Source organism: Sander vitreus, chromosome 23 (genome assembly GCF_031162955.1).
Source record: "Sander vitreus isolate 19-12246 chromosome 23, sanVit1, whole genome shotgun sequence".
Taxonomy (NCBI): domain Eukaryota; kingdom Metazoa; phylum Chordata; class Actinopteri; order Perciformes; family Percidae; genus Sander; species Sander vitreus.
Window position 1 is genome coordinate 2,642,037 of NC_135877.1, and position 12,964 is coordinate 2,655,000.

General features: G+C 42.9%; 2 protein-coding genes across 2 annotated transcripts in view; both read left to right on the forward strand.

Moving 5' to 3' along the window:
• Positions 1–3,458, forward strand: part of sult4a1 (sulfotransferase family 4A, member 1) — a 29,106-nt gene extending 25,648 nt beyond the window's left edge. The window contains exon 7 of the mRNA XM_078243127.1: positions 972–3,458. Coding sequence (XP_078099253.1) covers positions 972–1,084 — 113 coding nt within the window. The 3' untranslated portion in view covers positions 1,085–3,458. The remainder of the gene's footprint in view (positions 1–971) is intronic.
• Positions 3,459–10,877: 7,419 nt separating this feature from the next.
• Positions 10,878–12,964, forward strand: part of efcab6 (EF-hand calcium binding domain 6) — a 67,727-nt gene continuing 65,640 nt past the window's right edge. Inside the window, exon 1 of the mRNA XM_078242830.1 lies at positions 10,878–11,025. Within this exon, the coding sequence (XP_078098956.1) occupies positions 10,878–11,025 (148 nt within the window). The remainder of the gene's footprint in view (positions 11,026–12,964) is intronic.

Genomic DNA, 12,964 nt, shown 5'->3' on the forward strand with positions numbered 1-12,964 from the left:
AAAGCGGGATCCACCGTAAGGTCCATGTCATGTCAGCTGATATTGTGCTTCAGTGGTGCTTATTCCCATACAAACTTTCTCTTGAATTACTATCACAACAAAGCACACACACAGCTTTTTGGGGCAGTTGTCCTGTTGGTAAGCCAGCCTTGCTTAAGATGAATCAGTAAATCAGCATGTTTTGGCTGTTGAATCAGTTTCAGGTACAGGCAGGGGCGATTCCAGGATTTTTTAATTGGGGTGGCACAGGGGGGGACCAATAATCATTCAGGGGGGGCATTTTATCAGAATACAGTGTAAAAAATCTGCTTAGAAATATAGGAAAAATGGGTACCTGAGTAGCTCACCTGGTAGAGCAGGCGCCCATATATAGAGGTTTACTCCTTGACGCCGCAGCCACAGGTTTGACTCCCTGTGGCCCTTTACTGCATGTCATTCCCCTCTCTCTCGCCTTCAATGACTTCAGCTGTCTTATATAAATAAAGGCCTAAAATGCCCAAAAAATTATCTTGAAAGAAATATTGGATAGCATAGAACAACACAATGTAATTCTGTTAAATAAAACAGCACATTAATTATTCATAACACTTGTTTTCATTTTAAACAAATTGTATATCCAAATACAATACACATTTTCTATAAGCTCAGTCTGCCACTTTTTAAATAAAACTATTCCAGTGCTGGTTCCATGGTATCAGAATTTTGGATAGTCACCATGGAAACATGAATTGGTCATGTGACAAGTGCTGGGAAGATTGGCAGAACAGGCAGCCAAGTGACAGAGCTCTGATCCAATGGAAATCACACTTGTCAGATTGACAGCACTCTAGCCCAATGGATTGGGGGGGGAGGATGTGCCACCCCTTGCCCCCCTTCTAGCCCATGCTCTTGGGTACAGGACACTTTTTTGGTGAGCTGTTCTAACTTAACGATTTATTCATATTTATTCTCCCTGTGTATCCTGCCTGCAGGTCGTGCAGGTCTGTGGAAGGATGTCTTCACAGTGTCTATGAATGAAAACTTTGACGCTGTGTACAGACAGAAGATGGGCAAGTCCGACCTGACCTTTGACTTCTGCCTGTGAGGAGTACCTGACGCCACTCTCTACCCTCACGGATCGGCTCCAGTACAGTTGACCAAACCCACGCTCCTACTGTATGCCTCCATTCAGTCAATATGTCTGAAGTCCAATGGTACAGTCTGACAGTGGGATTACACTCCAAGACTTTTCCCAGAATGCAATCTGTCTCAAGTCAACAAGACATCAAAAATTCCACCCTCGTGGACAGATCAAAATCAATCCAGATTTATTGGGAATTTATAGTTAAACCAAACCTCCCTCAACCCCTACCTCCACAGTATGTCCCCACTGCTGTGTATGTATATGTGTATATAGTAACCAGGGTTCGACTGATATAGGTTTTTTTGAAGGCTGATTTCAATACTTTTGTGCTGAAGTATTGGTCAACATTTCTTTTCAAAATCTCCCACAATATGACCGCGTTCACAATAGGGATTCAAGCTACGTGCAGATATTTGTGACTGAAATACAGAGATAATCACACACACCAATATATCTGAACAGAGAAGAACAACCAGTTCAGCCATGCAATGTTTTTATTTGATGGCTGTCTCTCTTCTAGGCAGGATTGCTCTCTATTTTTTTGATCCATTAAGGCCATGGGTATGCTAGAAAGGAATGAATGCTAGCTAATTTGGCTGGCAGAACGCTGAACAAGACATATTTAGGCAACCAAAATGACCCATTGAACTTTGACGGAGTGAAAACACACAGTGAAAGGGTCAAGTTTAAGATGAAAACATGGACAACACCAAAAAAACAAGTTCAGGTCTATTTTAATGTACACAATTCACTTTCAATTCAATTGTATTTATAGTGTCAAATCCCAACAGGAGTTATCTCAGGACACTTTACAGATAGAGTAGGTCTAGACCACACTCTAGAATTTACAAAGACCCAACAATTTCCCACGAGTAAGCAATTGTGCCACAACACACAGTGCCATGGTTAGCATTGCCAAGCCTCTATCATGATTGACAGCTCGGCGTGTAGCCACACCCCTAAAGCATTGTCTGCTTTATCGTCAATTATTAATAAATGGGACCATAATTTACAAAATGAACATAGTAGGGTCATTCTCCCATGGGCTTCTATAGAAACGGACATCTTTTTGCAACCAGGGGAGTCGCCCCGTGCTGGAAGTTAGATAGAATGCAGGTTTAAGGCACTTCCACATTGGCTTCACTTTTCAGAACCGGAAGCTTGGTCCATTATTTTAACAGTCTATGGGTGCAACCAGAAATCCAATTGGTTGAATTCACGACTGCATGGTTCAGCTCGGCTCGACTTGACTCAACTCGCTTTTGGTACCAGTTCTTTTCCCTTTTTCCTTCCTTTGTGTTGGCGTTCTAACCTCTGGTGGATTTGTGAGGACTATGGTTAACTGCTCCTCAGATCTCTGCAGGGTAAATCCAGACAGCTAGCTAGACTATCTGTCCAATCTGAGTTTTCTGTTGCACGACTAAAACTACTTTTGAACGTACACATGTTCCACCAAAACAAGTTATTTTGTAGCGGCACTGCGGCTTCATCCGGTGCCTGGCACCGCCCATGACGATTGTGATTGGTTTAAAGAAATGCCAATAAACCAGTTTTTCTCCCATCCCAGAATACTGTGTGGACTAGCCAGACCCTCCTCCGCAGCGCTGCATGGAGGAAGATCTGGCAATGCTGACCAATCAGTGGTCTGCATTGGAACTCTAACTTCTAGTAATATAGGCTGAGCTCGCTCGGAACCTCGACCGAGGTGGTATCAAAAAAAGTAGGTACTAGCCACAACTTTTGCTAATGGAAAACCCCAACAGAACGAGTTGAGTTGAATAGAGCTGTGCCACACCATGCAGTGGAAATGCGGCATTAGTCTTCTCAAGTTCACCCTCCACACGACAAAGCCTATTAGAGAACAGACATATCACTCTGACTTGTTATTTGCAGCAGTGATCAGCCACACATATCTGTACATAGCCTCAGTGATTGAGTCTGATGTTTGTGGTTGTCAGGTGGATGAACCCTCTGAAACATTTACGCCACCATCAAACACTAAACCTCTGCAGAGGGGCTCAAACTGTTTTATTGGAGGTCAGTAGCTCTATAGGTCAGGGCACACACGCACACCTATTTATTGGTGAGGAAACTAAAATACAATCCTGCCTGTAAGTGAGGAATTCACTTGCCTAGCATATATGGTGATTATATTATAACTGAACAAACTGCTCAAATAGAATCACAGGGTTTCCACGCAACACTAATACTGTATCTGCCCATGAATCTGCCATGTAAAACCGGTATATCAGTCTAACCCTCAAACTGAGTGCATTAGCTGTTGTCATGACGCAGCAGTGGATTCGAGCCAGGTAGACGCATGGAAGGTAACTTTAAGAGGTGAAGCCAAACCTGTAGAGAAGAAGCCAATCACGCCTCAACCGATCCAGCAGCTCAGTGTCACAGCACAGGAGATTGCCGTGTTGTGTGTGATCATTGTTTTTTTTGCTCAAAGTGCTGCAGGGTTTAACCTCACCTCCATCACTGATCGCCACTTATATATGAGCTTAATGTGCGTGTATGGATGTAGGTGAGTGTGTGTTAGAGAGAGAAAGAGAGAAAGAGAAAGCGAGAGAGAGGGAGAGAGAGGGAGAGTTTTGTCTTGTCAGTGCTTAGTTATACTACCAGAATGCATCAGGGTTTGTAGACCGACTTAGCCATTAAATTCAAGGATTCATCAATGATCTTTAAAACCCACTATGGCTACGTTCAGACTGCAGGCAAAAGTGGCCCAAATCTTTTTTTGGGGTCAGGTGACCAGGTCAGACTTCTTCAGAAGTATCCATATGTGACCACATATGGAAGTGGTCTAAGTCTAAGGTCTGACTTTTTTTCAATGCGGCCGCAGTGTGAACAGCCAAGGTGGATTTGATGCGACTTTTACGTCAATCTACAAAACTACAAACATTTTGAAATAAAAGAGAAAATGCTTACTTCCTCCATGACCTCCCTAACTTTAGTGCAACAGCGTGACACAGCCAAACAAAAAATCGGCCCTCTAGTTGCCATAGTAATTATGACGGGATCAAAGCAGGAAGTATATGAGCGCCAAATTCCATATCAGGAGGCAAGCTGGGGCGGTGTATGGGTCAAACAAACACAGGATTTTCCCCTTTTTACACTTTCAGGTGTGTCCTATCCTGATTAATTACACTTTTGTTTTCACTTAGCCACATATAGGCTACGAATCTCCGTTAGCCGGATCACAGATCCGATTACAATCTCCATTTTTTCCGGGCTACATGCCAATTTGTGACGCCACTTCAGTCTACAGGGTGCTGGTAATGCACCTGAAGCTGTATTGTAACCAAGGTTATTATAGTTTTCAATTTTGAATTTCATTTTAGCTTAGTTTTAGTTTAGTTTTCAAAGTGGGTTTACTAGTTTTAGGTTAGTTTCAGTTTTTCAAAATGATTTTGTTGCTGCGGAGCTCTCCGGCATGTGGCAAAAATAGAAGCTCTGTGTATCTGCTGTGCCGGAGTCGGAACGCAGCCGCTCTGCAGTCAGTGGAAATACACACATTGACTTTAATGGAAACCTATTGACTCCGCCGACGTTCCGCAGCCGTTCCGCAGTTGGTGGAAATTGTGGGTAACAGCTGAAAAACACTAAAAGGACGACTTGTGCTCTTTAGCAGTTTAGTCACAACAATAACTAGGTAGCTAATAATGTGTGCACAGACTGACTCTGACCATAGGCCGACTGGCAATCTGGCAGTTCTGGCGAATGCCAGAAGGGCCAATTTGGGCTGTTGGAAAAAAGAAAAAAAATGCAGCAACACTGGCGTATCACACTAGTTTGACAAAAATATGCAAGACTGTACGGCTGCAGCCTGGAGCCTCCCGTCTGGTGCCGTCGGGCTTCTACTTTTCAAAATAAAAGCTTGCGTCTGGTTCGCTACGTCTTCGTACTTTTGTGTTTTGGGTGTTTAAAGCAACACTATGTAACTTTTCCCTCTTCGGTCCCCCTACAGGTTGTCTCATTGGAACTACAGCTGCAGCTAAAAGTTACATAGTGTTGCTTTAAGTATGTTATAATAGGTTTTAAATATGGAAGCGTTACCATTCTATTCTAAGGTGGTGCCATGGTAGTTAATTTGAAGGTGTTATGAATTGCTTCAGTGTGTGTGTATTATGTAATTATGAAAGCCTGTAAGTGCGCCTCATGCTGCTGGTGCCGTAATCTCAGGTGAGCCTGGTTTATGCAATTATAAAGCGAATAGTGTCCCCGTCTGAAATTGGGCCGGTAAGGGACGGAATTGCCAGGGCTGAATTTTTGTCCCAGCCGCCCCTGACTCTGACTCATCATTAAGAGGTTGTACTAATCAGCAGCATGCTACTTTCTGTATGTGTTGTAATTGATGGAGCCCGGGTAGCACACCTGGTAGAGCTGGCGCCCATATATAGAGATTTACTCCTCAACGCAGCAGCCGCAGGTTCGACTCTGCCCTGAGGCCCATTGCTGAATGTCATTCTCTCTCTCTCCCCTTTCACGTCTTCAACTGTCCTGTATAAATAAAGGCCTAAAATGCCCCAAAAAAATATTTAAAGAAATTGATGGAGCCATTTTCTTCCTGTCGCTTTGCGTGTAACAGGAAGAACAGCAGCGTTATTTCGGCGTGATATCAGTGTCACTTCAGCTGTCGTTACCATGGGGGGGCAGATCCTGTAAAGGCAATTTCAACAGACCATTTACTGACGTATAGTTGCACTTGGGAAGAATAAAGATTGAGCATGCATATTAGAGAGATGGATGTATTCACACCTATTAAACATCTCAAACGTCCCAAGGTTGTTTGGCATTGGGATGTCAGTCAATCTCTAATGCTTCTGAGATGCTTTTTAAGCAGTGGATCAGATAATCCAAACACTTTACCTGTGTGAAACCACGCTACATATTACCGCTGATGGGTGAACAGTGTCCTTTCTCTCTCGTTCTCTCTGTTCTCTCAGAAATAGCCAGCTTTTGGCTGCAGGAGAGTATTCACCCATAACCAGCATTAACTATGTTTTGTATTCTGCTACTCACTGTAGTGTCACAACAGCAGCAGTATATCTCGAGTCAGACTATGAACCTGAGGCATCACTTAAAAGCAGTCCATCTGTTGCCACAGTAGTTTCCAGTCCAGCAGACCAGTCCCTGCGCTCTATCAGACACTCGTGAATGTCTTTATTGTGCGGATGTAAATGACAACCTCAGCACACACTCGTCACGCCGCCTCTTTTACGGCTGCTCATTCTTTCCTTTCATTGTTCCTTTTTGTCTCCGTCACTCTGTTTACAGCCGTTGGCAAGGCTTCAGCTGCCCATCTCCGCTTTTATGGTTTGTTTGGGTATTTTATACATGCCTGTCTCTGTTTCCTGGGCATCTTACTTTTTGTTTTACATGCTTTTGCTTGCTGGTTTATTAATAAAGTTGTGTCTTCAGGCAATATTCGATGACTGTGTTCTCTTTCTTTGAACTCTTCAGTGTCTGAAAGTCTTGTCCTGTAGCTACATGTGTCTAGCGCTCTCAAAGTTCCGCTATCAGGAGAAATGGAAAATGAGGATTGTTAATGCCATGAAAAACTGGTCAAATTGAGAACATACAGGGTTGTAATACAGGGTAGGCAATCATCAGGTTGCACATGATTTTTACTTAAAGTGCTCATATTATGCTTATTTTCAGGTTCATAATTGTATTTAGAGCTTATATCAGAATAGGTTTACATGGTTTAATTTTCAGAAAACACCATATTTTTGTTGTACTGCACATTGCTGCAGCTCCTCTTTTCACCCTGTGTGTTGAGCTCTCTGTTTTAGCTACAGAGTGAGACATCTCACTTCTGTTCTATCTTTGTTGGGAGTCGCACATGCTCAGTACCTAGGTAAGGACTACTAGCCAGTCAGAAGCAGAGTATGAGGGCGTGCCCTGACAGTACCTAGGTAAGGACTACTAGCCAGTCAGAAGCAGAGTATGAGGGCGTGCCCTGACAGTACCTAGGTAAGGACTACTAGCCAGTCAGAAGCAGAGTATGAGGGCGTGCCCTGACAGTACCTAGGTAAGGACTACTAGCCAGTCAGAAGCAGAGTATGAGGGCGTGCCCTGACAGTACCTAGGTAAGGACTACTAGCCAGTCAGAAGCAGAGTATGAGGGCGTGCCCTGACAGTAGCTAGGTAAGGACTACTAGCCAGTCAGAAGCAAATTATGAGGGCGTGCCCTGACAGTAGCTAGGTAAGGACTACTAGCCAGTCAGAAGCAGAGTATGAGGGCGTGCCATGCTAGCAGCTAGGCGAGCATTATAACGTGTGTTCCAAAGTGACCACGTTTGTCTCTGAAGTAAAGGCTGGACTACAATAGAGCTGTTTGGAGCAGTTTGTGAACAGTGTTTTCTGTTGGAGATGGTAAGTCCCTTTGGGGGGGACTTTGGACTTTTCACTTTGTAAACCTATAACGTGCACAAAAAAGATACATAACACAATAAAGGAAAGGGGAAAAGCCAAAAAGCATAATATGAGCACTTTAAGACCAAAAAAAACTCCAACTTTGTTTATTCCACATGGACAAGTCTAAAGCACTCTATTGAATACACCCAGGGGGCTTTGCTGCTACAGCCTTGTTCTGGTATAAACAGTAGCCTGTGGTGGCTAATGTTGGCAAACTTCAGGTACATAGCTGTGTCCACGTTCGGACACCACTTGCTGCTATTGGCCATATTCGGACGCTTCCGACCTGACGCACTTTCCGGCCTTTTCGCGGTACTTTACGTTTCCAATCATCACCAACAATGTTAGCAGTATTGATCTAACTTAAAAGAATGAGATGCGGGCACTCTGCTACTGAACATATATAGAAGCTGCATTAGAATGGGGGATGAGCGCAGTCCTGTAGCTGCCCACTTTAAGCTGGTCATAATGTTAGCGCATTGAGATATGTTGGGGTGGAATGTGTTAAGAACCCTCCAAGAGGGGGCGATCATGATAGAAGGCTTCTTCAGAGAGAAACTTTTTGGATTTATTACGTCAACACAATGTCTCCAAACGGCTTAAATGAAGAATTTGATATAAAGCCTATTTCTGTAATGTCTTTTCTTGTGATATTGTGTGTGGGATTGGTCTAATGTGACAGTGTCAATGTGGGAAAATGTAGCACATAATGTTATTTTGTAAGTTAGGGTTTTGGCCATTTTTTCTATTTTTTCATCGTCTGTGTGTATATTGTGTAGGCCTATATGTAAATGTATCACTAATGGTTCATCAAGGCCTTGGTAATTAGTTTAAATGAGCTCAGCTGATGCATGATGAGCTGACCATGTCTGTGCCCTACGTATATGCCTGAGACACTGTTGAAAGCCATTTGCATGAGGAAGACCCAGCAGGGTCGAAACGCTGCAGCACAATAAATGTATGGGAGAATCAGCAGAGTGTTCAAGTTGCAAGTTGTATCCAGTTCCTTTTTGCCCTGCACCTCACCGGTGGGGATGTGCACACTACCACTACTGTTCTACATAATTGATCTATACCCATCTAACAATCTAAGTATGGATTTTCATATATGTACATGGTCTAACTCTCTCATGACAAATTAGTATATGAAAGTGAGTAGTAAGAACGCTCTGGCGACGATCTTTCCCTCTAAAGAGTTTCTATCTTTACTGTACTGGAAATTAGGGCTTGTTGACGTATGTCATTTTACTGAGAAGGACGGAAGTACGATCCGGTAGTTTTGACAGCAGTGATAGAACTTAATACCCCCGAAAAACCAGCAGCACCCAGTGTTTAGAGCGAGGAGATAGGTGTCCGGTTAGCCAATTTGTTTTTCCTACTATGGCCACGCCAAGACCCGCCCTTCAATATCAGCTCGATTGGTTGGGATGAGGTTAGGATAGCCGATTGGTCAGGGGATAGGACCTGTACAAATCGGGTTCCGTTACTTTGCGTAAGCATGGACGCCTGGCCAATAGTAGTGTGTGAGTGCTATTGAAGGGCGGGTCTAACGGTAGCGCACGGCTACTTCACCGGTGATAGTGTACTTTAGCAGGCTCTTGTAAAGTAGAAGCTGAAGTAAACGGTTAAAACGATATAACGTTAGAAAGGTAAGAAGTTACACTTTAATTTTACACCATTAAATTAACTAAAAAACATTAATAGATCATTTATATTCGTATTTATATAGATATTTTGATAGAACCCTAGCCAAAACGTGTCCGAACGTGGACACAGTAGGCTACTGTCAAAGTGGCGCTACTGAGTCAGTGTGCTAAATTATGAGTCCTCTCTCTAGTGCTACTAATGTTTAAGCATTTATAATTATCTTGCAATTGTCATGTGTCCACAGTGGCAACTGTGCAAAAGTTATATATTTTGTAAGTCAAAATAGCAATGCTACTACCACAATGCAAATTACAAGCCCAGCGTTAAAAAAAAGCCCTGCAATAACCGCTTTTGGCCACTTGGCGGCGATAACAATGCATACACACTGACACAGCCTATCACCTTTTTAATTGGTATGGCTAACTTGTTAGCTAACAGCTGCCCTTTTACACATCCAGCAGAAACATTAGCATTGAAGTCGTGTTTGTATCCACCTAAGGAATGTAAGTCCAATATTCAGTCTGTTTTAGTTCTGTTTTTGGGCTTCATTAACTCTTGAGTCAAATATCTGTCTGTCTGTCCGTTTCTGAGCAGGTTGTAGTGGCCTTCAGAGGCTTTTTTCCCTCTGAAATCAGGTGCCTGCTCCGGCTGAAAATAAGGTTCATAGGCGGTTAAGGTGAACCAAAAGAGTAAAGGAAGACTTCATTTCCTGCATTTTGATAGACTTTTATGCACCAATTCACAGCTGAAATACCTTAATTTAGCCTATGCAAAGAAAAAAAACCCTGAATATAATAAAAAACAAAATATGTCAAAAATATGATGGAAAGTATGTTGTATGTCATTGGGCATTTTTAAGTGGGTATATGGAAATCCTGGAGCTTTCTTGGTGGGTATACTGCGTATACCTGCGTATCATGTAGACTACACCACTGTAAAACACTGATATATATATATATATATAGCCACATTAAGTTGTACAAACGTGTTATCAGCAACATGCACTTAAAGTACACTGTCTTTAGCAGTTTAGTCTGTTTGCAGGAGAATAGACCTTGTCAGTGTTATATGATTATATTATACTATAAGTGTTGACACTGGACAGCCTTGGATTTTATTTGATATGCTCATAATCGAAATCATAACTCTTAACAAGGTAAGTGATCGCTAACTACAGCTGTCTAATCAATGTAGTAGAGTAGAACAAGTACTAAGTAATATACAAATGAAAATACTCAGTACTAGTAAGTCTAGGCTAGTGCTTTAGTAAATGTACTTAGTTTCTTTCCACAACTTTATTCAATAGCTGTCTTGCCCATAGAATGTCTTGCCATTTAACATTTAGAAGAAAAATACTTTGTTGTTTTTTTTTTTGCATCCATGGTGACAGATTTGACAATAGCGAGCTGTGGCAACAAAACTAGACTGAATGGTTGAATACAGTGGGATGTGCTCAGAAGTGCCAACTGCTGATTCATCTCACACTAACACACACACACACACACACACACACACACACACACACACACACACACACACACACACACACAGAAAGAGAGAGAGAGGGAGAGAGAGATCATGTTCATGTGTCAACTAGCAACCGCAGTCACTACCCAGTGTCATTTATCACCCTCCTGTCCTCCTCCAGTCTCTCTCCCTATACACACCAGTTTCACCCAGTATGGCCAAGCTGCTGCCTCTTCACCCTGGACTGGGACACCTGGTCATCGGCCCGCGGCCCCACACCGCTCTGGGCACTACCACACACTCCTCCGCAAAGAGACAGACAGGCGGCGGACACAGGCAGACATGGGTGCACACAGACGGAGGTAAGTGGTGTTTCAACCTTCAGTTTCCTCAGCTGTAGTTGCCTATTCTTTTTTACTTAGAGCTTTAATATAATTTCATAATCTTATTGGTCAATAATTCTTTTTCTTTTTTATTAACTGAATCAGACATTTTTTGATATCAGTTTGGTGTGCAGAATGATTTAGCCTGGCCCAGCGCTGGGAAAATGCTAAATGCTTGCTTGTTTCTGAGTTAGTCACAACCCTCATGGCTTTAATAATGCTTAATATATAACTTACTAAGCTTTATAGATCATTTATAAGCCATTGATAAAAACAAATTGAAAAATGATTTTTTAATTTTATTTTAATTTAACTTTGACATTAGAGAGTATTTTTCAGACACATTTAATTCTACTTTAAAGGTCCCATGGCATGAAAATTTCTCTTTATGAGGTTTTTTAACATTAATATGAGTTCCCCCAGCCTGCCTATGGGTCCCCCAGTGGCTAGAAATGGTGATAGGTGTAAACCGAGCCCTGGGTATCCTGCTCTGCCTTTGAGAAAATGAAAGCTCAGATGGGCCGATCTGGAATCTTCTCTTTATGACATCATACAGGGGTGTGATTCTTCCGGATAAATCCGGAAATACGGCTTTTCTGACCTGAAAATGAAGCTCTCGTAAATCATGCAAATCCATCCAAATTTGGGGGGGCGTTGCAAGGCACGGGTCGGGGGTATTGGTAAACATAATGACCGGTCACTACTGTCAACGTTTTTTGTGCCTCTGATTCATGTCTTCATATCACTCCGCAAGTGGTTCATTCATTTGTCACGATGTAACTTCATTCAGAGCAGAGCTCCACCAAAGAGCCTGCAACTCACACTAACTTAGTGTTGAGCCGGGAAACATGGCTAAAAGAGCTCTACATCGAACAGATGTGCTGGGCGAGCCGTCAGTCGGTGGAAGCTAACAGAAGCTAGCTGGCGTAAGCTGACAGCTGACCAACGCTATGTATGTATGTATTTGAAAGAGTCCGGCAGTTGTGGCAGACGAAGGTCCAGTCAGGAGTTTGGATGGAGAGTCCACTGAAGTCCACTGTGGTCTGAAGGGCTAATCCTCGCTAGATCACTAGCTAGCGGTAACCGTTAGTCGGGAGGTTGACAGCTAACGTTAGCCAGCTGAAGCTAACGGTCGATCGATGGTGAGTAACGTACGTTACACAGGCTGGCAGCAGCACAGAGTCCAGAGTTGATAAGTGGGGGGGAGAATGACCAACGCCTAATCTTAAACTTAGGGTACTTAATTTACTACGACCCAATCAGAGTTTACTTAAATTGGGATGTTCAGTCAAAATCAAGCCTGTCACCTTCAAACGGGATCTCCGTTCATGCTGCTCTGGGGGACCGGCTGCGCAGTGAGAAGCCACTGCTGACGGGCGCAGAGCTCTGCCGGAACTCCGACTGCTGTCTGTCGTGAGTCAGTGAGTAATCAGTATTAAATTGAGACAGTTTCATTACCGGTTAAAAATGTCTCGTTATCGCGTTAAATAGTAGTCTAATTCGGTACAGTTGGTTTTAACGCCTGATGCGAAGTGTAGGCCTATAGGAGTACACATGACAACCCTGAACAAGCAGCTTCGCTCTGCTCCGTCTTTCTGCTGTGCCCCATTCACGTAGTAGTTTTCCACTATGTAGGTTAAACTCTGCAATTACGCGGTTCACATGTATGTATGAACTGTGGTGGTCCATTACACTGTAGGCTATATTCAACATCACTGATTAAGTCAATCCTACATTTTTCAACTTGGGAGCAAAACGTGCTCCTTGGGGAAAAACAGTGACCATAAAGCCCTGTTCATGCTAATTAAACAACTGGACTTTAGGGTCAAGTGTTGTCGTATCCGGCCCATGTCCCGGATGTGAAAGCCCCCTTACTGGACTACTGAATATAATAATATTCCATTATATTTTGTATTTT